The 27,060-nt window shown below is 35.7% G+C and overlaps 1 protein-coding gene across 3 annotated transcripts in view; it reads right to left on the reverse strand.

The window, feature by feature from the left end:
* alk (ALK receptor tyrosine kinase) overlaps positions 1–27,060 on the reverse strand; it is a 496,326-nt gene that overhangs the window by 32,055 nt on the left and 437,211 nt on the right. For all 3 annotated transcript variants that reach the window (XM_048191592.1, XM_048191594.1, XM_048191593.1), the window contains exons 11-12: positions 14,940–15,059; positions 1,426–1,591 (exon numbers count right to left, since the gene is read on the reverse strand). In XM_048191592.1, the coding sequence (XP_048047549.1) occupies positions 1,426–1,591; positions 14,940–15,059 (286 nt within the window). The remainder of the gene's footprint in view (positions 1–1,425; positions 1,592–14,939; positions 15,060–27,060) is intronic.

The raw sequence follows: 27,060 nt of genomic DNA on the forward strand, positions 1-27,060 counted from the left end.
GAATTGAAAGGATGTATTACTTTATGTAATATCCCCACCCCCATATTTGTCACAGATTTCTGCTCATTTTAAATCAGATACAGATAAAGTAGCACAGTAAAGATTACATTTATATGAATGCATTAGTGAAAGAGTGAATTAATTTTACTTGACAGTATCTCTCTACTAATAGTGAAGCTGTGGGTTTTAGATGCTAAGAAATATATGCTAGAGCTTTTAAGTTTCTAAGCTATTTTATTGATCACAGAACAGTGTTGACAATACATTTCTGAGCTACTGAATATTACTGTACGCGTGATCTGTACTGTATGTGTGTGTGTGTGTTACAATGCAGCAGCGCATTAGTTTAGAACAGCGATTAACTTATGTATACATGAAACGGTTTAAAACCATTCAACCAATCAATATCGAGCATTCAGAAGATCTTGTGGCGCGCACACGGAGTATGCATTTATTTGTCATTTTAATTGTTGGAAAAAGACTGTAAAAGTGGACTTCAAAGATTTCTTATCCTGTTGTGCCCTCTATAGGCCATAATCAGCGAATAGTCAACTTCAAGCTTAAAGCGTCATGCAGAGCATTAATGTCGACTAGTCTGTCATCAACCCCTACTAGTATAAATATGAATTTTTGTTTCCCTCACTCCACAACAAATTCTTTAAATGTAACAAAATTCGGAACAGAACAGGAATTAAAAATATACATATAAAACAAACATTTATTTATAAACACCAAGCCTTAAAGAATTTATTTAAAGTGAAACAGAAACTTCCAAAACGTTGGAATATAAGCAGCATGCTTCAGATAATAATAATAACAAATTCCTGAAACTATGGTAGATCAAACTATATGTATTGGTATTTTTAAGTATTTAATGATCTATACAGTCAATGTTTCTCACAACTCAGTCAGCCATCTTTGATGGATTGTTTGAGCTGAATTGTTTTGATGTTGTTTTTCCCACAGAGGCCAATTACAATGTTGTCTCAGTATTTGGCCGAATAAGATATTTTAGCAGACAGCCTGTTATCTTTTGAAATAGCCTTTGCGTCAGGAGCATATATGCGGTCTTAAAATGTTGTCTAGGTAGGCAGTTCACTTTGAAAAGAGCTGAAAAAAAAAAATAAAAAAATCTGTTTTCTTTACAGATTTTGCTTAGTGAATGTCATTATCAGTCTGGGTACTACCTCAGCAATGCAGCTGATGACTTTGGAAATGTGTTTTCTCATTCCTTCTGCTCCAAGGACAACAATTACCTGAATGACCTGATGGGCTTGATAACAGGCAGCAATTGTGTCAAAGAAGAATGTCTTACCATTTCATGGTTGAAAAAGCAACTGCTAAACTCCTAGAGGAGGATATTTTGGCTTTAGGTGGTTAGGACATTATACGTGTGTGTGTGTGTGTGTGTGTGTGTGTGTGTACCTGTATTTCTTAGTCTCTGGGACCCGCCACATCTGGATGCCCTTGAATGGTCCCTTAGTGCCAACTGTGACATTGACATTGGTGTTCCGGTAAGAGTTACTGCACTGAGTTGGCGTTGGACCGTCTTGTCCTGTCGCTCCACAGGTGTGGAATATCCACTTGACAGCTGCAAACACACACAAATGCCCACAGATACAGCAAAGGTACCATTAGATTCATAAAACAAGAATATTTCTTATTCAGAGAAAATGAAGGTGAAAATAGAAAGATATGCTTTGTGATGTGTTTGGCTGCCTGAGCTGTCAAAAAGCCACAGACGATTTATGATTTTTAGTTCTTAGCTGGAAACCTGTAGAATGTAGCAATAGTGCTACTTTAAGAGTTCATTCATTGCTAAATGTCAAATGCACTTATTCGTGAGAGGAATGAGGTTCTGACTGAGTTCACTTCACTAATACTGTCAGTGTTCAGACAAAATATATACTTACTTTTGGCTCTCTCACACACACATACACACACACACACACACACACACACACACACACACACACACACACACACACACACAAAAAAAACCTCAACGGATTCTAAAGGTTAAAATGTGTTATAGACATGTCGCACCACATTTCATGTTTCTGACGGTTTTATCAGCTTTATGTCAGGACCTACAGCAGAGACTGAAGGCTGATTCACGGCATCTACATGTGCTATTTATTGTCTTTGTTTACGCAACTGTTTAACTGCTAGTAAATTGGCCAAGAACACGGTGTTATTTCAAAAAAAATTTTTTTCGGTTTTATTTTTATTAATTGATGTCCTACAACAATGCAATACTGTATAGTGCATAGCCTTGTGAAAAAGAAGTACACCTTAACAACTTACTTTTAAAAAGACTACTTGTACTTTAAAAGAATATAAATATGCGTGAATGTAATGTACATTTTCGTAAACTTTGTTTTATAGTTTACATTTCTATTAAATGCAATTAGCTAAATTTTTGACCCACTTAAGTAGGATTTAAGTAAATTTTTATATGTAATAATTTCATAATTACTTCTGTTGTCTTTGAAATATGGCAGTGTACTGTCAGATGTACTGACAAGCATTTATGGTTAAAGGTGACCTATTATGCCCCTTTTTACAAGATGTAATATAAGTGTCAAGTTTCACCAGAAGTTTCACCTCAAAATACCCCATGAATTTTTTATTATACCATGTTTTAACTGTCTATTTTTGGGTTGGAGTAAAAAATGCACTGATTTGGTGTGTGTACCTTTAAATACAAATGAGCTTGTGCTCCCCGCCCCCAAGCTCGCGATTCCAATACAATGAGGCATAAACAATGCAGGAAAAGCTCACACAGCAAATATAACTCAAAATGGATCATTACAAACTGTTCGTGATGCAGCATATCAGATCGTGTAGGTATGGCATGTATTTTGTGAAACACATTCAGAAAGTCAATTTGCAAACATTACGAAATATATATTAAATTGGATCATGAACAGTTGGTATCGATCCATCTTTGAGAATCAACTTCTGTGCAAATCCTATGTTTTACTGACCCTCATGTGCAAAGCAGTCTGGTGTAAAATGACTTGCACATACTGGTATATGAATTTATTTGGACATATTCCCTTCAAAAATAAAATTACACGACTTTGTCCTTAGTAGCTGAGATGCCAGGAGTTTAAGGAGACTTGTATGTTTACTATTATAGCCTTTAACAGAACAGTGATAATGTTTACATAGCTGAGACATATCACGAGATCAGGAACGGTCGTTCTTGAGTGCTGCAGTCCTGCAGAGTTTAGTTCCGACGCAACTCACCTTTCTTCACATAGCCTTAGTAATCCTGAAGACATTCAGGTGTGTTTGATCAGGATTGTAGCTAAACTGTGCAGGACAGCTACACTCCAGGACCAGTGTTACTGATGAATTTGGAATTTAGTACATTTAAAATATATTAACTAAATATGAGAAGAGTATCAAGGTGAGAAATATAAAGTCTCTTTTGACATTTTGGGCCAGTGAGCTCCAAACTACCAAAACTACCATTCGGAATGCACCTCTTTCCATGCAGTGATGTTGTTCTACCCAAGTCTGCATCTGAACCTACAGAGATCTGTAATTAGATCTGAAGTGAAAGAAAGCTTGTTGTTGAGTTGTATAGAGGTCATGTGCCAGAGAAATATCACAAATTATGGTCTTATATAACTTCCTTTTATTAGAGATCTTGAAGGTTTGATTGGTGGAAACGGCTGAGTCACTGGAAGCTGAGTGGCGGTACTCAGTGCATCATGAGGTTAGCGGGCTGCTTCTTTTTTCTCATCAGGGGAAGCAATCACGCAGACAAAGTCAGAGGAAGTAATCAAGGAGACAAAGGCCGAAGGAGCTGATCTGACAGAAGAACATGCTCCCTCTCTCCACAGCGCTGAAGATGAGTCAGCGTAAGGCAAACTCCCCCATTTGACTGGGCTTTACTTGCCAAAATGAGGTGCCATGGTGGCAAAGGAAGAAATCGATAGTGGAGGATGGAATGGGAGAGGGCAGGAATAGAGAAGAGAAGGAAAAATTAGAGATAACAAGAGGGTGAGCAGAGGCATGAACGAAAAACCCAATAGTTGCACAATTTATCAAAAACATCAAAATAATTTTCAAAGCTATATCAATTATCCATGACTGAAGCAAGGGAAGATTGATGTGCAACTTGATTTCCCTTTGAGTTTAAAGGGGGGAAAAAACAAAAAAAACCAAGCCAGGAATAGAAATTTCTGCCGACCAAGGTATATATATATATATATATATATATATATATATATATATATATATATATATATATATATATATATATATATATATATATGCACAGCATAAATTAGTACACCCCCTCTGAAACTTCTGAAAGTCAGCAATTACTAAATTTCTTAGAAGACATGTCAGGGTACTTTACAGTTATATTGTTCCAGCAAGTCTGCTTAATCAATTACCACAGAAGCATATCAAAATTATTCAGGAAAATAAGATTTTCTTATCAAGGTGATTAAATGTTGTGTAGCAAAAATGAGTACACCCTCCTAAAAGTTACTAAATAAAACAAAATAAAAATATTTGATCAACAGGTAAGTATGTTGAACCAAAACATTTAAAGAGAAGTAATTTCTTGACAATTAAAAGTGTTATATAGCCCACTGAATCATTCTCAGACTTAATGCTGACAACAATGGAACCACTTGGGAGAGAACTGTCAGGAGACTTATTTCTTAGCACAAAAGAGGACAGTGGTACAAGAGGATTGCCAAATCATTGTTTTAATTGTGAAAATATAGCAAAATTAACGCAGAAATTCTAAAACAATGGACTTGTCACAAGGCCCCTGAAATAATCAGGCCTTCGTTTTAAGCTTTCATTTAGTGATGAGGGATTTTTTTTGCTAGACAAAGAGCAGGAGAAATACCAAGTGAGTGTCTCAGAGCCAGCAAAAGCTATGAAAAGAGTGACTGCTTATCTCACAGAGTAAGATGCAGCCTGCAGAAATGACATGCATGGTTGTTGTTCTCACTGGAACTACCTACTGTAGCCAAAGCACAATAAAGTCAGTTAGCCATTTCCAAAGCCCATATTTTCAAAATATAGATTCTGGGAATCAATACTCTGGTCTCATGAGACCAAATCAATCATTTTGGATCTAACAGCATACAAAATGTTATGGTGTTGCTAGAGGAGGAGTACAGTGAGAAGTGCCTGGTTCCCACAGTAAAGTTCAGTGGTAGTAAAGCTCTTATATAGGGATGTATGAGTGCTGAAGCTGTGAGGGAGTTGTGCTTTATCAATGCTGTCATGAATTCCCACATCACTGTGTAATTTAATACACAAAATTGAAACAGATGATGTTACCCTTTCCTCATTCCCTGCATTGTTGGGCATTTTTTCAACATGACAATGAGGATATGCATTCTCCCAAGGTGAAAAACCTTCTGTGGACATGTATTGCACTCAATCTTAACACTCTTGAGCACCTGTGGGGGATTCTGTAGAGATGAGTTGAGCAACACTCCCCATTAAAGATCAGGGCATTTAAGGAGCTCATCATCCACGAGTTAAACAGGACAGATGTGACAATTTGTCATGAACTTGTATACTCCGTGCCAAGAAGTGTAAGAGCAGTATATTCAAAATTATGGAGGTCATACTAAGTGCCAGAATATAATACATTTGTTGAATTAAATCTAGGGTGTACTCATTTCTGCAATCCTTAATTTAAACAAAATTGGCTAATTTACTTATTATATGGCTATTAATGACATACATTTCTCAGTTTTTATTATATATATGTTTAATACATTTTAGTTTTGCCATCTTTCCATGAATTGTATTAGTGATCATAAAGAAAATACATCTTTATGTACTTATTTATGTGCACTATATATATATATATATATATATATATATATATATATATATATATATATATATATATATATATATATATATACACAAATAACACTGGTTGACAGAAATTTCTATTCAAACCCTTAAACCTCATTTCGCTTTGTTTGCAATCAGATCTTTTTAAGCTACTACACTCCGGTCCAATGATCCAGTAAGCAAATTCATTCAAATAGCGCTAATGTAAAGAAAACCAGGCTGATTACATCAGAGATGGCAGAGAGAATAGAGACTCACATTGCGTTTTCAGTGAATTATTCATTCCAGTGTGTGTTTCACTTTAAAACACAAGCTCATATTCTGTGATTGTTTCTGAAGAGCGCTTGCCCTCACTCATCGGATTGTGTGTAATATAGACTGAGCAGAACGTCAAAACATCTCAGCACCGTATGGCCAGATGATACGCAAACTACGATTCTCGGCTAGATAAAGCAAACCACTGTCTCGCTAGTAAAGTTTTGATGGATGTGGATTGCAATCAAGGTAAACACAATTGCGAGGACATACAGGAGTCGTATAGTAAGCATGCGTGAGTCTGCTATATTGATGCGCAAACATGTGGTCTGTTCTGTATCGCAACTTCACTCGTCTAAAATGTAAACGAGCTCTTAATTTAACTTGAAAAATACATTTTTGTGAGAATCTCCCTTCAATCTGATAGTTTGCACAATATAGAACATGATGAAAAAATGAATGTGTTAAAAAAGAAAAGAGGCGTATGCTTAATTTCACAATGTGCGATTAATCGCAATTAAAAATTTTAATCTATGTGACTCATTTACTCCCCCACCACCACCACCACATGAAATTGTTTGCAGTGCTACCAATTCAAGAAGGTAGACTGATTCAGTATAGGTAGAGTGAAACTTATTTTCAGAGAACACTAAGCACTGAATGTTCCTCTTTTTGCCTTGTCAGAAACTGCAGAGAAAAATTGGACAAAGTATTTTGACCATTCACAGCTGAAATACACCGGATAACGCCTTGCATGATTGAGGCTCTGCTAATGAGTCCTGATGAATAGCAGATTAACTGATCTTTCAGATTTATTAAGGCTGAAATGGCGTGGGAGTCATTTCACAATCACTCAAGCATACCATATTGATAAATGGCTACGCTCAAATGAGCATGAACACAAGAGGAACACCTGTATATGCTATGAGCAAACAGATCAGTCTTTCCAGTGATGATGGCATTTGGTAGGACATTTTCAAAGGTCATGTGGAACATGTCTTTTACAGACTGATTTGTTCACATTCAATAGATAATCATGATAATGTGAAGCAATGTTTTACTGTACAGTCCTCATGACCAATTGTGATCATTTGAAAGCATGATTGTAGGGAAATTTCAACTCTGTATATAATCTTTTTACAGAGAATGGTTTAGATTTTTCACAGGTGGTTTGATTACAGAATGGCACCTGCACAAATGAGAGATTGAAAGAATGCAAGTTGCTGTACAAGGCAATTTATTGGAGAGGAATGGAAATATTATACTATAGTGCATATGATTGGGAGCATGCAAGGATGCAAATGATATACCATCAATAGATCATTCTTACAGTTTGGTGGATTTTATGTGTTTTATGAAACAATACTGCATATTTTACATATACTGTTAATCAACTTTCATGCCACATGGTTTACCATGTTTAGATGCACCCCATTAACACAAATTAATAATGATTAGTACTTAAGAATAAATTGAAAAGTCTTCACTTTGAAATCAAATTTTCATATACATTTCTAAATGAGCAATTTTGAGTAATAGTATATACATTAACTTATTTGACTTCATGACTCCTTGACATGACAAATTTTAATGTGTAAAACCGTGAAATTAGTTTGTCTCTCAAACTTCAGTCCACCCTGTTACACTGGTGCTACTTGCCCTTTCAAATCTTAAGCATATTCTCTAAATCACATGGACTTTCTAGAAATTACATAATTTCCTTAGAGGGAAAGCAACTCCAAGAACAAAGTATCAGTTATAAACTCTTCTTTCTTTTCCTAATGTTTAGAAGACTTTTCTACAAGCATTAAACATAACATGTCCACCTTATTGTGTCAATGTACAGTATACTGGATATGAAAATATGAATGTTAATCTTTTGCTAGAATGTCGTTCTTTCCAAGTTTCTAATTGGCTTCATTAGCTTAAAACATCAACCATTTTAAGGTCTTCCCTGTTACACATTGAATTGTAAAAAATGTCATGTAACAGCAGTGGACAAATTTCCTAGACCTTCTTCCTCTTATAACAATTAATTAAATTTTTAACACAAGTGCTCAGTTCAAAATGCACCAAACTGTAGGGACGACCCCAACAGCATTTCCATGATTTAGTACAGATTATGACATGACTTGTGCCTTCCCCAGACAATTTTAAGCAGATTCAGCGTGGTTCCCTCGTGTGTGTGAGTTTTGAAACTCACATTTATACCAACTAAATTAACCAAACTCTGATGTCACATGCACTAAGGTGTGCACCAAAAGCTGTAGTGTAGTGGCACCCTTAGATGATGCAAATGGCCTTACAAAACGGTTTAATGTGAAGAAAAATGGTGCACAAATAGTCCAGTAGATGGCACACTTTCTTTTCTCTACAGTGCACTCATAGACTCATAGAGAGAGAGAGAGAGAGAGAGAGAGAGAGAGAGAGAGATGGTATCTGAGCCTCTGTTCATAAGCATTCATCTTCTATATCCATTAGAAATACAACATATTTGGTGTACTCAAGCATTTCAACAATTTCAGTGTGCTCAGAAGGAATTATGTGGTCTGGACTTTGAATTAGGTGCTTTAATGTTTATAGAGAATAACTCAAAACTTGCTGTGAAAACAAAGACTCCAGAGTCTTTATAATGCACAGTGCTACCTTTGTTGGAATTTGGAGTGTTGTTTGGATCTGGCATCCATGTCAAACATCAAAATATGTATTTATTAATATTTATGGAACTATTTTATGTGTAAAAAGTGTTTCAATTGACATTATCACAAGAATTATGATTAGGATGACATAGTTTTGACTAAATTTATTTATGTTGGTTCTCTATTGCAGTTTAGTTTTAGTTAGTTTTAATTGAATTAAACAAAAAAATAAATAAATACATATCACTATTTTTGTTTTCCCATCATTTTGCTCAGTTTAATGTTTGAGTCATGGGTTCATCAGATACGGTGCTGACTGCAGACACACTGAAATATCAAATTATATATATATATATATATATATATATATATATATATATATATATATATATATATATATATATATATATATATATTTTATACAACAGTTCTGTCTGGTTCTCCCCTAATCTGATTGGCTGATAGCCCTGCGATATTTCAGTGATAACAGCACTCCTACCTTTTCACCGTTTGTATCACTCCGCTAGAAGCGACCGTCATGGCGGCCGATCAAATCCACCGTAATTTTTGCGAATACTACTTGTTGTACCACAAACTGTTGTTTTAATAGTTTTTTAGACGAGAATGTAGTTGTTTAGACCTGAAATATGTGACTCATATTTAATAATAGCGCCTATTTTACAATTTGTTTTGACATTTTCAGAGATGCGAGCTCCAGGGCGTCAGTGGCCGTTCAGTGCCGAGAACAGCTTCATCTCGGCCAGTGCTTCTGGGATTTACCGCTGGCTCTTATAGTGGTTAAACATGAGACATAATTCATTTTGAGTACATTAAATGGGCAATCTTTGATCTTATTAATCTATTATTTGTTCCAGAGCAAGTCAAATTGTGCTATGTTAAATTTGATAATAATTACCTTATCCTTTATATAGCATAGCATATTGGCTACAACTAGACGGGACATATCAGACGAAGACTCTTCTCCGCTTCCTCTTCTTGCTCCCTTTAAATACATACCCTTTAAAGACATAGTGTTTTTTGAGTCAAGAAAACGCTTTACAATTTTTTTTTTTTTCAAACATCAGATCTTTATAGAGTGCCTCAGGGATGACGCATTTTTGTAGACAAAACCTGGAAGCGAGTTAGCATTTTAGGGCTTCCGGTTCCAACGCCGTAAAGTCTATGGGTTTTTTTAATGGGTTTTTGCTAAATCGCCTGAAATAAGGTCTGTGGTAAACAAAGCCTCTAAATACTTTCACGTTTTGATCTATGACATAAAACACACCAGTTATAACCCGCTTGTGATTTTTTTAACTTTTACTGTGTCTTAAAATCGGCGGTTGCTAACAAATTGCTAAAAGGGACTACTTCCTTTGGCAGGGACTTTAGACGTCATCATTAAAAACGGGACATTTGGACAGCATTTCTCATGAAAAAGTGGATAAGTATTAATAACAGCACAGATCATAATCAGCGAGCATGTTTATAAATAAAGTTGTTTCTAAATAAAGTTTGAGGAAGCTTGATGGTGACGATGTTGATCCGTGACCATGGTCCGTTTATAGCATACTGTTAGCCTTTTATATCTGACCACTTTATTTAGGCTTCAAAATCTATAAATGTTGTGTTAACTTGTAAAGATTATCTTGACAGACAAAACGTATAAGTGTCATAACCCTTTGTTAAACACAGAGCTTATTTTCTGCGATTTTCCAAAAGTCTATGGGAAAAATGCATAGGCTTTCAATCGAGGGAACCCGTGCGCCGCTAAGTTCTGGGTTGGCCTACAAAAACACGTCATCCCTGGGGTACTCTATCTACCTTTGCATTGCATAGATGAAATGACAAAACTGCATGCGCACTTCATTCACGAGGTGGGGCGGATTTATGAGGTTCGATGACAGTTTGAGGATCCAACGGAGTTAAGAGGTTTTCTCACAAGCTCTTTAAAATCCTTTTCATTCATTAAATATTTGTAAACCCCACACACAAGCGTAAAGGGTGACCTATATCATTGTTTGTTTTTTTTTTTTTTGTTTTTTTAATAAAATAAAACAAACATTTGGAAATACAGAGATAAGAGGTGTAGCATTTATTTTACTTTATATATTTTTTGGCATTTGGTAATTATCCACGGCACACTTGACAACCGTCATGGGCACACTAGTGCTTTACGTTTGACTGAACTGTACAATTGTGTTTATTTGTTGTTCAATAAATATTTTATATAAATATGTCCATTAGTGCGTAATATGGATTGAGTGAAAGTTACATTAATATGCCATTAGATGGCGGCAACACTTTACAGGTGAATGAGTCAGTGAGTCACAAGAGACTTTTAAATTGAAAGGAACTTTTGCAAAGGAAGTTGTTTTTTGCGCTGTGGTGTTATGGATGTTATGGAAAATTTCCATAGCTGTAAAAAGGACAAATACAAGATCGCTTTCCTCAGCGGACATTCAAACAGACTTTTATAATGGATATAATATTATGGACATCGACTTGAAGAATGAATGTAATGCAATATATAAGACAGGTAATAGCTTACTCTCTCAGGCGATCTCTCTCTCTCTATCTCTCTCAATACTGTACAAAATTCAATGAGTTTCAATGGAGGATCTCAATGTTCCTTCGTTACTAGTTCTGAAGTGACATTTTAGAATTAGTAAGGGAGGCTTGGTCCAATTGTCAACTTGAGATTTGAATCTGTGGCGGAAGGAAGTAGTGCTTCACAAAAGAGGGTTTTAAAGACACTCCGTTGTTTTTTATTTGTTTACACACTCGTGCCGTCGAACTGTTATAAACGCAATATCACACTCGTAGCCATGCAATATGGCTGTATATCAGCACGCTGTAATTATCTACGGCACTAGGCCGGCGGCCTTGTGCCTATGGACGAATCACAGCCGTGCAGATATACAGCCATATCGCACTGCTACTCGTGTGATATTGCTCATTTAAATGGAATTAAAAACATTGAACGTACTGCACGTTACGTTACTTATTGTGTTCTATCATCAAGAAAGCAGAACTAGCGGTTGACTTCAGGAAACCAGAGAGTAAACAAACAATGGTTGTACTAGCAGAATGCTAATTCCAGTACTCACTGGGTTGCTGATTTGCCATCTTTTTTTTTTTTTTTTTATCTTTTTTCACTCTGTCATGGTAGTCCCTCAAGAAACATCATAAAGGCAGGAGTATTTTTTTGCCATAGCTCCACGAACCTTTCCTCCAATGGATAATTCCCCTATTAGCACCAAAATCCTGTTCTCTCTTTCGTTTCACCATGTTTGAAAGCTGTGTATGGAAGAGCTTCTGTGCTGCTATTGGTCACCTTTAAAAGGTTCACAAAATAAGAAAAGAAAAAAAAAAAAGAAATAAAAATGAAATACTAGTCTTTCTGTCAGGACTTCATGAAGCATTGCAGATGTGGAGTCGGTTGTCGTTCACTATTATACACTATACAATAAATATATATATATATATATATATATATATATAGGATTGTTGACATTTTTGCAGATTTATTAAAAAAGAAAAACTGAAATATCACATGGTCCTAAGTATTCAGACCCTTTGCTGTGATATATTTAACTCAGGTGCTGTCCATTTCTTCTGATCATCCTTGAGATGGTTCTACACTTTCATTTGAGTCCAGCTGTGTTTGATTATACTGATTGGACTTGATTAGGAAAGCCACACACCTGTCTATGTAAGACCTTACAGCTCACAGTGCATGTCAGAGCAAATGAGAATCGTGAGGTCAAAGGAACTGCCTGAAGAGCTCAGAGACAGAATTGTGGCAAGGCAAGGATCTGGCCAAGGTTACAAATAAATTTCTGCTGCACTTAAGGTTCCTAAGAGCACAGTGGCCTCCATAATCCTTAAATGGAAGACGTTTGGGATGACCAGAACCCTTCCTAGAGCTGGCCATCCGCCAAACTGAGCTATCGGGGGAGAAGAGCCTTGGTGAGAGAGGTAAAGAAGAACCCAATATTTTCAAGATCACTGTGGCTGAGCTCCAGAGATGCAGTCGGGAGATGGGAGAAAGTTGTAGAAAGTCAACCATCACTGCAGCCCTCCACCAGTCGGGGCTTTATGGCAGAGTGGCCCGACGGAAGCCTCTCCTCAGTGCAAGACACATGAAAGCCCGCATGGAGTTTGCCAAGATGGTGAGAAATAAGATTCTCTGGTCTGATGAGACCAAGATAGAACTTTTTGGCCTTAATTCTAAGCGGTATGTGTGCAGAAAACTAAGCACTGCTCATCACCTGTCCAATACAGTCCCAACAGTGAAGCATGGTGGTGGCAGCATCATGCTGTGGGGGTGATTTTCAGCTGCAGGGACAGGACGACTGGTTGCAATCGAGGGAAAGATGAATGCGGTCAAGTACAGGGATATCCTGGACGAAAACCTTCTCCAGAGTGCTCAGGACCTCAGACTGGGCCGAAGGTTTATCTTCCAACAAGACAATGACCCTAAGCACACAGCTAAAATAATGAAGGAGTGGATTCACAACAACTCTGTGACTGTTCTTGAATGGCCCAGACAGAGCCCTGATTCAAACCCAATTGAGCATCTCTGGAGAGACCTAAAAATGGCTGTCCACCAACGTTTACCATCCAACCTGACAGAACTGGAGAGGATCTGCAAGGAAGAATGGCAGAGGATCCCCAAATCCAGGTTTGGAAAAACTTATTGCATCTTTCCCAAAAAGACTCATGGCTGTATTAGATCAAAAGGGTGCTTCTACTAAATACTGGGCAAAGGGTCTGAATACTTAGGACCATGTGATATTTCAGTTTTTCTTTTTTAATAAATCTGCAAAAATGTCAACAATTCTGTGTTTTTCTGTCAATATGGGGTGCTGTGTGTACATTAATGAGGAAAAAAAACTGTATATATATATATATAGTCTTGACAGTGGCATGCGGTGGTGTTCTGTAATGTGGCGGCAAAGTCTGCACAGTCCTTACATTACATAAAAAATAAAATCGTTCAAGTTAGTTTTTTAAGCATTTTTACATTTATTCCAAAATAATAACATATGGCAGTAACAATTTAAGCAATATATTTTTATTTGTGAACTGATGTTCAGCTGTTCTTTTTAATAGTCAACTTATGCCATCAGTCATCAGTCATGCTGGTCAAATGCTGGTCACAAACAAGATGATGCATCTTTAATTTCACCCCCCACAGTCATCATGTTTTCTGGCCATTTCAAGTTTGATTTTGACGTGACAAAGCGGTGAAATCTAAGTTTTTAAGTGGCTGAGCTTTTTAATTGCATTTTAATTTAATCCCATAAATGCCATCATCTTGTTCATTCAGACTGATTCGCGAACGCGGTGCACAAATGAAAACAAGAAGCGGGATTTATCGTGTGAACCCATCATAGCCAATCATATCCAATCATAGTGCGATGGAAACATTGCCTCCTCTCACGTGACTTTCCCCCATTCATTCTCAATTACCCCCCACTAAATCCAGGGGAGGCACGAGAGATGCGGACTCCGGCTGTAACTTTACCTGTTGGTGTTTAGAGTGATTTATACAATTTTAATGTCACATTTTGTAATATTTGTGTTGTTTTATTTTTGTAATGTGGATTATTTTCTCATCCATTTTTTTTTTTTTTTGAGGAGGCACTGCTTCCCTTGCCTCTTCGGGGGAAACGCCCCTGATTCTTGTGTCCCAACGTCCACTGTTGTTTACAAATCACCACGACACCCTACATCAAACAAATCGTGCCAAAACTGGGCTGATATTGTGTAGTCTGAACCTGACATAAGTCCACACGTCATAATAACAAGAAACTACAGGTATGCTTCTACCTACAGTAGTTGGAACTACTGTTTCAGGAAAACATAGATTTGTTGAACTATTTTGATGAAGACGTAACTTGCGACCGTATTTGGCTAACATTACTTTTGGGGAACGCAGGCCTGGATGGTAACCGTAAGAGACTATAGTTAAAACAGACTATTTGAACAATGACTGAAAATGTGTTTGATTTAGTGCTCATGTACTGTATAGTTTCAATACAATAACAAGAATAAACGTGGTTTGTACCAAACTTCAGACTTGTAAATCACACTGGGGCACATTTCAGTCTGAACAAGCTAGATAAAAGTTTGAAACAATTCAAAAAAGACAAACAGCTCAAGCACATGAAAGTAGCTAAAACTCACATTCTGTAGACGCTCCAGGCTCTACATAGAGTGGTGTAGTGGTCTTGATGTTCTCATTGCTTGGTGCGATCAGTACTTGCATGGGGCTTATGGGAGCCACCGGAGGAAATTCTCCATTGGCTGAGGATGAGAGAAAAGACACAATACATTGTTGTGGTCCAACAACACTACTGCAGCCAGAGAAAATGTTGCAGGCATTGTAAAAAGCACAGTTTCTGTAAGCCTATAGAAAATAGCTCTATTTGCCATAAGGGAAAAAAACAAACAAACAAACAAAAAACATTCTTTTAGATAATATATTCCATGACAATATCCATTCTATAAAGCTGGTAATGATATCTGCATATTTGTCTAGAGAATTGCTTGAATATATGAGAAACATGCACTGAAAAATGGCTCAACTGTTTGCATACTTTTCACATTGAGAAATGTTAATGATATGCTAATAAGGATGCTTGCTGATGATGTAGAAGTCTCAGATGGGTGAACACTAGACCTCAAAATCTTGATATGAATTATACCCAACAGGAAAAATTCCTTGTCACCAGGCCACTACTTATAAATGTTCATGTAAACAGTGTACAAAAAAAAAAGCATATGCGAATAAACTACCCATTTTTTAGTGTTAAAATCTAATATAGGCAATATTTTCAAGCCACCAAGAATATATGGCTATCTAGCATATTTTACTTTTTTTAGAAAGCTTAATAAAACCTTTTCTGGGGGCATGTAACATTTAGCCATATGCCTTTGCATTTCATGAGCATTTTTCTGCTTCCTGTCTCTCTTTGACTGGATTTGACATTTCCATCACCTCCTCTCATGCGACTTTCATGGGGTAATATTTTACGGACATGCCCGCTTAATGCTCAAACACGAGGATAGTGAGCAGTCAGGGTAAAACATACATTATTTATATAATTTTATACCAATTGCATTGTTCAGTTCTTGATTCTGATTGGCTGATGTGTTGATTACACAGCTATGAAGTAGTTCCAGGATCGCTGACTGCATAATTGCAAATCACATTGACTTGTGCAGTTTCTATGGAAGATATTTTATTTGCGGCATAAGGAGGTAGCTTTAGTGATGGAAATTCTAAAAATATCTTGAAATAAACATATGTACCATGGTATAAGCAGAATAATTGGCTCCAATAATTGAATTACTGTTAACACTTTATTTTACAGTGTCCTTGTTATAATAGTAAATTATACATTTACATAAAACTAACCAAACCCTAATCCTAACCTTAAACCTATAGTAACTACATGCAGTTCAATACTCAGTACTTAATGTATAATTACACTGTAACAAGAACACCTTAAAATAAACTGTAACCAAATTTTTTTAAAATTAATGAACACTGGAGGTTTACATCACAGGTAAGGCCGATTTTCAATGAATTCTTAAAAACCTCAGTAGGATAAAAAATAACTGGCAGAAACAAATATTCAAGCGTTTGTCTTCAAAGAGTCACTAGACAGTATTAGTTTGATTATGAAGCATGTTATACATGTACTTATTAGACCTAAAACACAGACTAAAAGCACCACCAATGGTGTCATGAGTCTAGTTCATGTTTCTTAATTACTATGACAAGCCACATGAGCTTCTGCATTGTTCCAATTGTCAACTCCCTGTGAAGACAAATCATCCCTTTCCCCAAATGTAGCCGCTCAGACAATACTGGGACTCTGTGAAAAATGCTACCTCTCATCTCAATCTCTTAATCATTGCTTTAAAAATACTCATCTACTCCCACGGAACTCCCGCACCACTCTGACTAGAGTTGGCATCATTCATCACAATCTGGACTCCCCGTTATAAGCTCCTTCCCATGATGCACCCTGTCGCAGGGCTATTATCTGTTCTCCCATTTCAGGAATCGAAAAGGAATAGATCCGTTAAAATCATACCTCTGAGACACCCTGCCTTGTGTCGCATGCAAAAAGGAAAGAAGAGTTTTGTCTTTTATAACAAACAAAGTTTAAATCAAACAATTCTATAGTTAGTAGTTACTTCAGAGCAGTGCTGAGTAGATTACTTACAAATTGTAGTCGGTTACTGATTCCAAATTACATGACAAATGCTGTGTGGCTTTCAGTGATAGGCACATGACTAGTGGTTGGTCTGTGTGTGCAATTCCACAAACCTGGAAGAACTATTTAAATATTCAGCGTTTAACTGCAAATCATGTAATTGTATTAAAGGGTTAGTTCAGCCAAAAATGAAAATTCTGTCATTAATTACTCACCCTAATGTAGTTCCACACCCGTAAGACCTTCGTTCATCTTTGGAACACAAATTAAGATATTTTTGAAATCCAAGAGGAATATGACTCGTCCATTGACAGCAATATAATCACCACTTTTCAAGGTCCAGAAAGGTACTAAAGACATTGTTAAAAAAGTTGACGCGACTGCAGTAGTTTAACCTTAATTTTATGAAGCGACAAGAATACTTTTTTGTGCAGAAAAACAAAACAAAAATAATGACTTTATTCAGCAATTTTACTGTTACGCAGTTGGTGCAGTGAACGCATTGCAGAGTGCATTGTTTTTTTTTTTTGCACACAAAAAATATTCCGTTGCTTCATAAAAATAAGATTGAACCACTGCAGGCACGGCGACGTTTTTATTAATGTCTTTAATACCTTTCTGGACCTTGAAAGTGATGATTTTATTTTTTTCTCTGGACTAGTCATATACCTCTCCGATTTCATTAAAAATATCTTAACTTGTGTTCCGAAGATGAATGAAGGTCTTACGGGTGTGGAACGACATTAGGGTAGTTAATGACAGAATTGTTTTTTTGTTTTTTTTGGGTAAATTTGAGATTTTGTAATTTTATTTATTTTTTTTTTATATATATATATATATATATATATATATATATATATATATATATATATATATATATATATATATATATATATATATATATATATATATATATATATATATATATATATAGATTAAATAGAGGACCAAAAATCATGGTGAAGAAAAGATCATAAAACACTCAACTAAAAAAACTTGATCTGCATTCTTTTTATGTTACTTTTTATTAATATGAACACACTCTTTCATATGTCACTGCTATACTTGGCAGGTTCTTTAGACATTGCACTATTGTAGTGTAGTTCATTGATTTTTTTGATTTTATTATTATTATTTTTTTTTTTTTGATGACATGATGACAATGTTTTGTTTTGTGCAGCTCATTTGCAGTCTACACATGCACAATGTGACTACCTTGGGGAAGAGAGAGGTTTTTTTTTTCTTTTTTTTTTTCCCAATTGGATTTGTCAAAGAATAAATGAGATAAATAGAAAACTAATGCATGCTATTTATTTGATTTGAACTGAAGCATATAGCATACATTTAAAAAGTGACATTCTACTATATATTATAATCACCACTTTTCAAGGTCCAGAAAGGTACTAAAGACATTGTTAAAAAAGTTGACGCGACTGCAGTAGTTTAACCTTAATTTTATGAAGCGACAAGAATACTTTTTTGTGCAGAAAAACAAAACAAAAATAATGACTTTATTCAGCAATTTTACTGTTACGCAGTTGGTGCAGTGAACGCATTGCAGAGTGCATTGTTTTTTTTTTTTGCACACAAAAAATATTCCGTTGCTTCATAAAAATAAGATTGAACCACTGCAGGCACGGCGACGTTTTTATTAATGTCTTTAATACCTTTCTGGACCTTGAAAGTGATGATTTTATTTTTTTCTCTGGACTAGTCATATACCTCTCCGATTTCATTAAAAATATCTTAACTTGTGTTCCGAAGATGAATGAAGGTCTTACGGGTGTGGAACGACATTAGGGTAGTTAATGACAGAATTGTTTTTTTGTTTTTTTTGGGTAAATTTGAGATTTTGTAATTTTATTTTTTTTTATATATATATATATATATATATATATATATATATATATATATATATATATATATATATATATATATATATATATATATATATATATATATATATATATATATATATATATATATATATATAGATTAAATAGAGGACCAAAAATCATGGTGAAGAAAAGATCATAAAACACTCAACTAAAAAAACTTGATCTGCATTCTTTTTATGTTACTTTTTATTAATATGAACACACTCTTTCATATGTCACTGCTATACTTGGCAGGTTCTTTAGACATTGCACTATTGTAGTGTAGTTCATTGATTTTTTTGATTTTATTATTATTATTTTTTTTTTTTTTGATGACATGATGACAATGTTTTGTTTTGTGCAGCTCATTTGCAGTCTACACATGCACAATGTGACTACCTTGGGGAAGAGAGAGGTTTTTTTTTTCTTTTTTTTTTTCCCAATTGGATTTGTCAAAGAATAAATGAGATAAATAGAAAACTAATGCATGCTATTTATTTGATTTGAACTGAAGCATATAGCATACATTTAAAAAGTGACATTCTACATTTACTTCCAAAAATTACATAATATGCTACTTGTAACGCAGTACCCATAACATGCATGAGTTGTAACCACTAGTCCATGTCTGATTATTCATGTTTTTTTTTTTTTTTTTTTACACTTCAACTGTGAATGGCAAGTTACAAGTAGTTTGACTGCTGCAGCAGCAGCACACTGCAGTACACAATTTTGGCTGGTGGTCAAAGACAAGATTTCTTGAACTGTGGAAGAATGTAATCCTTTGCTCCAGGGAGAAACGTCACTCAGCAGTTTTTCAAATCTGCCAGGACAATCAGAAAACAGCTTAGTCATCACTCTTCAAATACTTCAATATGTCTCCATATCCAACTGGACAGTTGAGATTCTTGAATGGTTGGTATATGATAATCTAAATCCTAAAGCCTAGACAAACCATTTAAAGAGATAGTTCAACCAAAAATGAAAATTCTGTCATCCTTTAAACACCCTGTCTTTCCAAACCCATAAGACTTTGGTTTATCTTTAAAACACTGTCCTTGACATCTTGAAAATGGCTGTATGATTTGTTGCCGTCTCTTCAGTTTACTCATCAAAAGCTTTTTTTTTTTTGCTCATCTGAAATAGTGTGCTGGTCATATTGATGCCACTTTTATTGATAGTGACAGTACAGAAAGCACAGGAAATAATGGGGGCAGTAGAGGGTAATGAGATTGGGAAAGTCAGACTAAAACTTGTGTTCCTCACACCAGAAACAAGGCTCATCTTTTTAAGGATGTGTTAGGGCATGGCATGTGTTAGTATTCCAGTATCATATATACCCAGGGGTCTAAATAAATTCAAACGAAGCTGGAAGTCAGAGCGGTTTTCTGCCCACTGTCAGTTTCTCTTAAGGGGGATGTCAGATGAGAACTTTTAAATGCATGCTTTGTAGTCTAGATAGCAGCACTCATTGGAGTGCTGCAGGGAAAACGATAAATCAAACTCGACACAATAGTTGGTAAGAATACACAGAAATTGCACCTACATACCTGTAAGCTGCTCTGGCTCTAAAATGTATTTAAAATCTTAAGCCACACTAAAAATACATGGATTTCATTACATTATATGAAAAAAAAAAAAAAAAAAAAAAAAAAAAATATATATATATATATATATATATATATATATATAAAAAGAGGCATGCAAATGTTAATGAATAAAGTCAGTTTCCTTCATGTTTACTCTGCCCTATCAGAGCAACCACAGGTATAGACTGTCTTTACTCATCACTTTACCAAAAGCATGTTCCACTAATGGCTGACAGCTAAGCACCCAAATACTTTTTGTGAGTGTTTTGAACAGTATCCACCTTATTTTGCAATGCAATTTTCTGTGAATGTGCGAGACTTCTGATTTATATGTAAATATCTAGAAGAACAGTAAACTGCAAAACTATGTGTGCTATAAATCAGTGGGGGGGGGGGGGGGTGTAATGCTATTTCATGCATTCTTTACACTGTTAACTTATTTACACTGTTAAAGAGTTGGAGTTGGACTCACGATAAACATGGCCAAAGTTTCAAAAACTTGGAACTTGGACGTATTGTTGTACGTATAATGGAGTATTTCTGTGCCAAAAATACTCTTCAGATTCGTACTTTTTCGAGTATGGCCCTTTATTACATAATAAAGGGTGGAAATTCCTTGTACGGGCACTTCTTCCAGAAAAGCACGCGCACACACATCAACCAGGGCGAGAGAGCAAGAGCACGCCCATCTATGCACTTCGTTCGGCTTTACAGAAGTCGTCGGCAGCCCTGCATAGGACTCGCTTGAGAAAGATTTATCACTTTGTTTTTAGACTTCGAAATGAACAATGTCACCAAAGAAGTGTATTTTTGGATGTGAGGGAAAGATAACCTTGCTTCCCAAAGAATCCAGCGTTAAGTGGAGCTGAGAGATTTGTGCTCACGTTACATTGATGCGCTCTCAATATTTGTCATTAAATTAACCATAGAAACCACCTTAAATTAACTATCAAAATAAGGATAGAGTCGTGTCTGATAGTTGCAATCACTTTTTCATTGGTTAAAATGAATGGAGAATATCTTGTGTTTTTCCGTGGCTGCTCGAGCCCTCAGGATCGGCGCTTATGGTTTTATAAACAAGGTCCAGTTTGCCGCTGGATTTACAGATTGTTTGAAACTGAAAGATGGAGCGGTTCCAGCGATAATGATCCTGGTCATGAGTCGGAACCGCGGGTGGTAAGTAAAACTGCATCAAATGTCTGTTTTGTTGGCAATAGGCAAAAGTGCATATAATGTAAACAATACGAACGTTGTGAATTAATAAATTCATTATTCATCATTCACTATACGCTATATTCATTATAGTGATTCAAAAGTTATCCAGGGATAATGCGATGGTGTATTGTGTGTGTTTAAATACATTTGTTTAGCTGACCATTGATAGCTTGCAGACGAATGCTACACAAAAGCTGCGCACGCTCGTCACTCTTTAACTTCACCCACGGCATGCCTCCAGGAGCTCAGCTGTTTTCAGAAAGACTTGGTACAGCTTATCTATCTTTTATAAATATGATAAAACTAAAGATTCTTAGGAGATATGATGGATGCTATACTACTCTATAGATATTCAAGATTAACATGAGATTGGCAGAAACTGTGTGTGTGTGTGTGTGTGTTATGTACCCTTTAAGTACTTTCTGGCACAAATCCATAAACCTGGGATGGAAATAAATAAAGGGAACTAAAACATTGACATTTGCTTGAACTAGGTTTTTCAGTTGGAATTCAGAGCAATTCTCACTGGACCACATAATATCTGACTCCAGCTGCCAGATACATTCATAATATTTCAGCTTGAGGCTTAATTTTTTTTTTTCTTTCCCACTAATGGTTGATTGAGTTCAAACTATAAGCTTGGGCCTTTCACAGACAATAAGTTGCCCTAAAGCTTTAGTACGTTTAAAAGCATGGTTTATGAAATTTACACTCAATCTGATGTTTAAGACTGGGACAAATCCATGATGAATATATAAGCTACCTAAACCATTCTTTATCTCCATGTGTCTACATTTCAGAATTCCAATATCTCAAATCAAATGGCATATCTGGCACCCACAATCCCTGTGAGATACATTGGAGCATTCCACTCATGTTGCCGAGAAGCAACGCATTGCATGTTGCTCGTTAGGGAAACACCAAACAATCGCTGAGCAGCTGGCATTGTCATAAAATTTACGGCATTTATGAGGTTTGGGCACCACAGGTAGTGCCATAGAATGAATCCTAAAAAACCTAGTATGACTTCCTGACAGCCTTTTTTTTTATTTTTATTTTATTTTACCATCACAGACTGTCGCTCTGGGTAGGCATGCAAATTTTCTTATTGATATGACTCCCTGTTCTGAAAAGAAAACTAATAAAATCAGGATAAGAGAGTCTGCCACCATGCCAAAGCCAGGAAATAGAGGTAAACACCCACAAAGTGAATTCACTGCCATCTGTTTCAACTGGAGCACAATGAGACGAAATTAATGCTCTTACAGGAAACACAAAGCAATAGAATTGTCTAAACTTTATTTATCACCACATGACAGAGTGCATAAACTTTTTAGAATGACACCACAAGCTCATTACATGAGCAGTCCAATTGGAGTAACCCAAGGGTTAAGAGCCTTGCACCATGAAACAATGTTGATGGATCGTAGCTTGTGATATGTGGGGATAAAAGCAGGCTTCTGGTTACCAGCTCTGAGCTTTAAACACTAAACCAGGGCTTTTCAGCTCCAGTCCTCTAGGCCTCCATGCCACTGTCCTCCAGATTTTAGTTTCAAAGCTCAAGCATTTTGAGAATTTGTGCATCTGTTACTGAATTTTAATGAATTGACATGTTAATTATTATTATTATTATTATTATTATTATTATTGTATTTTGTTAAGCATTATGAGACGTCTGATGAAGAGCCTGCGTGCTTGAAACATCACCTATGTGATGGTCCATTATTATTATTATTATTTTTTTTTTGGAGCTTTTGTGTGCCAACATTTTTCTTATATCGATTCTTATTTCTTTTGTGGAGCACCCTAATTGAGTAGTTTTGCCAGTGATGTGCGTGCTATTGTTTTGTTTTATACAAAGTTCAGTCATGAAACTCTAACCGAGCGCTGATTGGTTCTTTCTACGCCATGGCATCAGCCAATCGAGAGTAATTCCATATCCACGTAACCATATATATCGTACCCTAGCCTGCGATCGACAAGCTGCGCAATGTGAAGCGCTGTTATCCCTCCTCCTCCCCAGCGCCACCTGTAGAGATCTGCTATGGGGGTTCTACCATTCTTGCAGCAGCCTCTTCCTTGTTGTTTTATTTGACTAAGCTGAACAATTTGTATTTGCTCAGCAGCAACAGCAGCAGCGTAGCAGATCTCGAATGCCAAAATCAAGCCATGTATACTTCATACCCCATGCCAATAAATGCTGGTTGAATTTAATCCACTCCGAGAGTTGTCATGATTGAACTATATATATATATATATATATATATATATATATATATGTATATATATATATATATATATATATATATATATATATATATATATATATATATATATATATATATATATATATATGTATATATATATATATATATATATATATATATATATATATATATATATATATATATATATATATATATGTATATATATATATATATATATATATATATATATATATATATATATATATATATATATATATATATATATATATATTTGGCAAATGTAAAGGCCCCTTTCACACCCAAAGTGAAATTAATATGCCTCACACTGAAGAAAATCCAAATTCATGCCCATACAGTAGAGGGCACAGTTAATACAAACCTTCCATTCCGGATTACAGAAGGATAAGATGCAGGAGAAGAATGTTTACTCCAGCAAAAAACAAAAAACAAAACAAACAAAAAACAATAAAAAAAAAAAAAATGTTGTTATTCTAAAGTCATTTTTGCTTATTAGTATGGTTTAATTGGATCACTAAAAGTCAGCAGCAAAGACTTTGGTTAATAAAGTGAGATTAAATACATTCATTTTGTTTTTCATTTTATTCATTTTGAGAAATACTGAATATCTTTTGTGCAAGTGAGATGAATAAATGCATTAATCTAGAACTACAATAAGCATCATGCTTACACAACACCAGGGCTTGACATTATTTTTTTTTGTTTTTTCAAAGTTACTAGGCACTCAGCATTTTCACTTGGCCACAATTTTGACATCAATACCATGGAGACAAACTGCCTCCTATATCATATAGATATTTTTAATTTTATTTCATAATTTGGTAGCAGGTATATTAGGCTGCTGTCACTTTAAGACCTGACACACAGATCCATTATGCTGTTACACATGCATTTTCTTTCTCTTACATGAATACTCACAAAGGCCAGAATTTTGACATTATTTTCTGTGTATTTGACTGTTTAAGAGCAATAAGCAGTGAAAAAGAACTTAATTTAGTACTGAGACAGAGGCGGCTTTATGCGTGCACTTTGGGTGTGAACAAAATCTGTGCAAAGGAGTAAAATTATGCACAATATGCGCAATCCCATGCCAAAATTCAAGCCCTGTAACACCAACAATAGAGGCAGGTTTGTCTGTCAACTCACTGTTGAAGAGATGAGAGAGCGAGAAAGCGCAGCTGGTATTATGTGTCTATTCTGTGGAAAATGAGTACTGGAATAATAATAATATAATCGATATTTTTGACAACACTATTGCACTTAGTTTATTATTTCAGTTGCCTTTTTAAAAGACTACAATTGAAAAATTTATATATTATATATAAAATTAATCCCGCCAAAGTGGCATTTGGCGGGTTGGCGGGTGTTATTGGCAAGCCCTATATGGCACAAAGTACAGTAATGCTTTACTTTAAAAGTAATGTTTTAAATTTTGGTATCTTTGCCAACCTGAGCACAATTTATGACACTGAGATGATATTTATTCTGAAATTCTGGAGGAGACAGATGTCAGAATAATATAGCGTATTTCTCTGTAGAAAAATGATTCATCCATTCTATCTCATTGCTGTCAAGGAAAAACAACTGATCTTTTGTGATTTATCTTTCCTATATGGGAACTAACAAGCATGTTATGTAGCTTGTATAAAATTTTTAACAATTACATTTTAAACAAATCAGTCATGCCAATGATGCACACTGTTTACCCTTGGAAACAATGCTGGATGGGTACCGCAAACCCCAGTGTGATGATGTATAACTATAATATTTAATTTAGCCAGGGAATGAGGGCATAATAAATAACTCTACACATTCCGAAGTGCCATCGGAAAGGGAAATGGCAGAGAGGATGGAATAAATGGCAGCCATAGTGCTGCCATGTCAAATCGATGTGTGGCAGAAAATGGCGTCAGATACAAATTGCTAGGCAAATATTTCATGGACCAAGTGAGCCATTCAACATCAGTGGCACTCTCTCTCATGCCAACAGAGAGGGATTAAGAAGCCTTCGTGAAGTGCTCAGATCTCAGATATACATCTCATCATGTCTAATGACACTTTAAAATCATCACAGTGTGAGGATCAAAGTGCCAACCATCAAGAGAGAATTTTTCCTGTGCATGTTATTTATGTATGATCAGGTTAAGCTGTCTGCTTTGCTGTTTATTACTGGTCCTTAATGCAAGGAAACATTACTGACAGCTAAAACAAACTGGAATTATAAATGAATATGTTTTAAACAGCACAACAAACAACTGTAAAGCCCTATCCACTTCTTCTGGGAAGTAACGCACTTCTTCTTGCACTGTTGCCAAGGTCTAGAAGGGCAAATGTATGATGGAGTCAGTGCCAAGTAGATTCAAAGTGCCAAACGCTGAAGCAAATGCATTGGCTCCTTCAGAGAAAAAAGCGAGACGCCATAAGGCCAACAAATAAAAGATCTTATCCTGTTTAATCCAAGAGGTTTGCATTAATGATTCCCATTCCTGTTCTTTTCCCAGCTGTGCAATATCCTGTGCTGATCTCCTTCAAATCCGTCTAAAGAGCCCCCTCAGACGGCTCACAATTTCGTGCACAATCAAAATGTGGAACTTGAGAGGATGCTTTTCTTGTCAATGTCCTTTTAGTACTGCCTTAAAGGTCTTGTCATCCTTGTGTCATCATTGACATCAATGACATTTTAGTTAACGTGTCAGATCCGCTATGAAGAGTTGATTCCAGCTTTAGCAGCGAGTGATTTGTATGAAACATCAGGCCAGAGCTACATCCATGGCTTTGTGTTATTAATCTTTGTTACATCACACAATGAATTAAACTTCATTTCAAGATCCACATTTTCTAGACCCTGGCAACAGTGCGAGAACACGTGCGTTACTTCACAGAAGAAATGGGTAGGGCTGTTTAAAACGTAGCATACAGTGGGTACGGAAAGTATTCAGACCTCCTTAAATGTTTCACTCTTTTTTATATTGCAGCCATTTGCTAAAATCATTTAAGTTAATTTTTTTTCCTCATTAATGTGGATATATTGACAGAAAAACACAGAATTGTTGACATTTTTGCAGATTTATTAAAAAAGAAAAACTGAAATATCACATGGTCCTAAGTATTCAGACCATTTGCTCAGTATTTAGTAGAAGCACCCTTTTGAT

Source organism: Megalobrama amblycephala, linkage group LG5, assembly GCF_018812025.1.
Source record: "Megalobrama amblycephala isolate DHTTF-2021 linkage group LG5, ASM1881202v1, whole genome shotgun sequence".
Classification (NCBI taxonomy): domain Eukaryota; kingdom Metazoa; phylum Chordata; class Actinopteri; order Cypriniformes; family Xenocyprididae; genus Megalobrama; species Megalobrama amblycephala.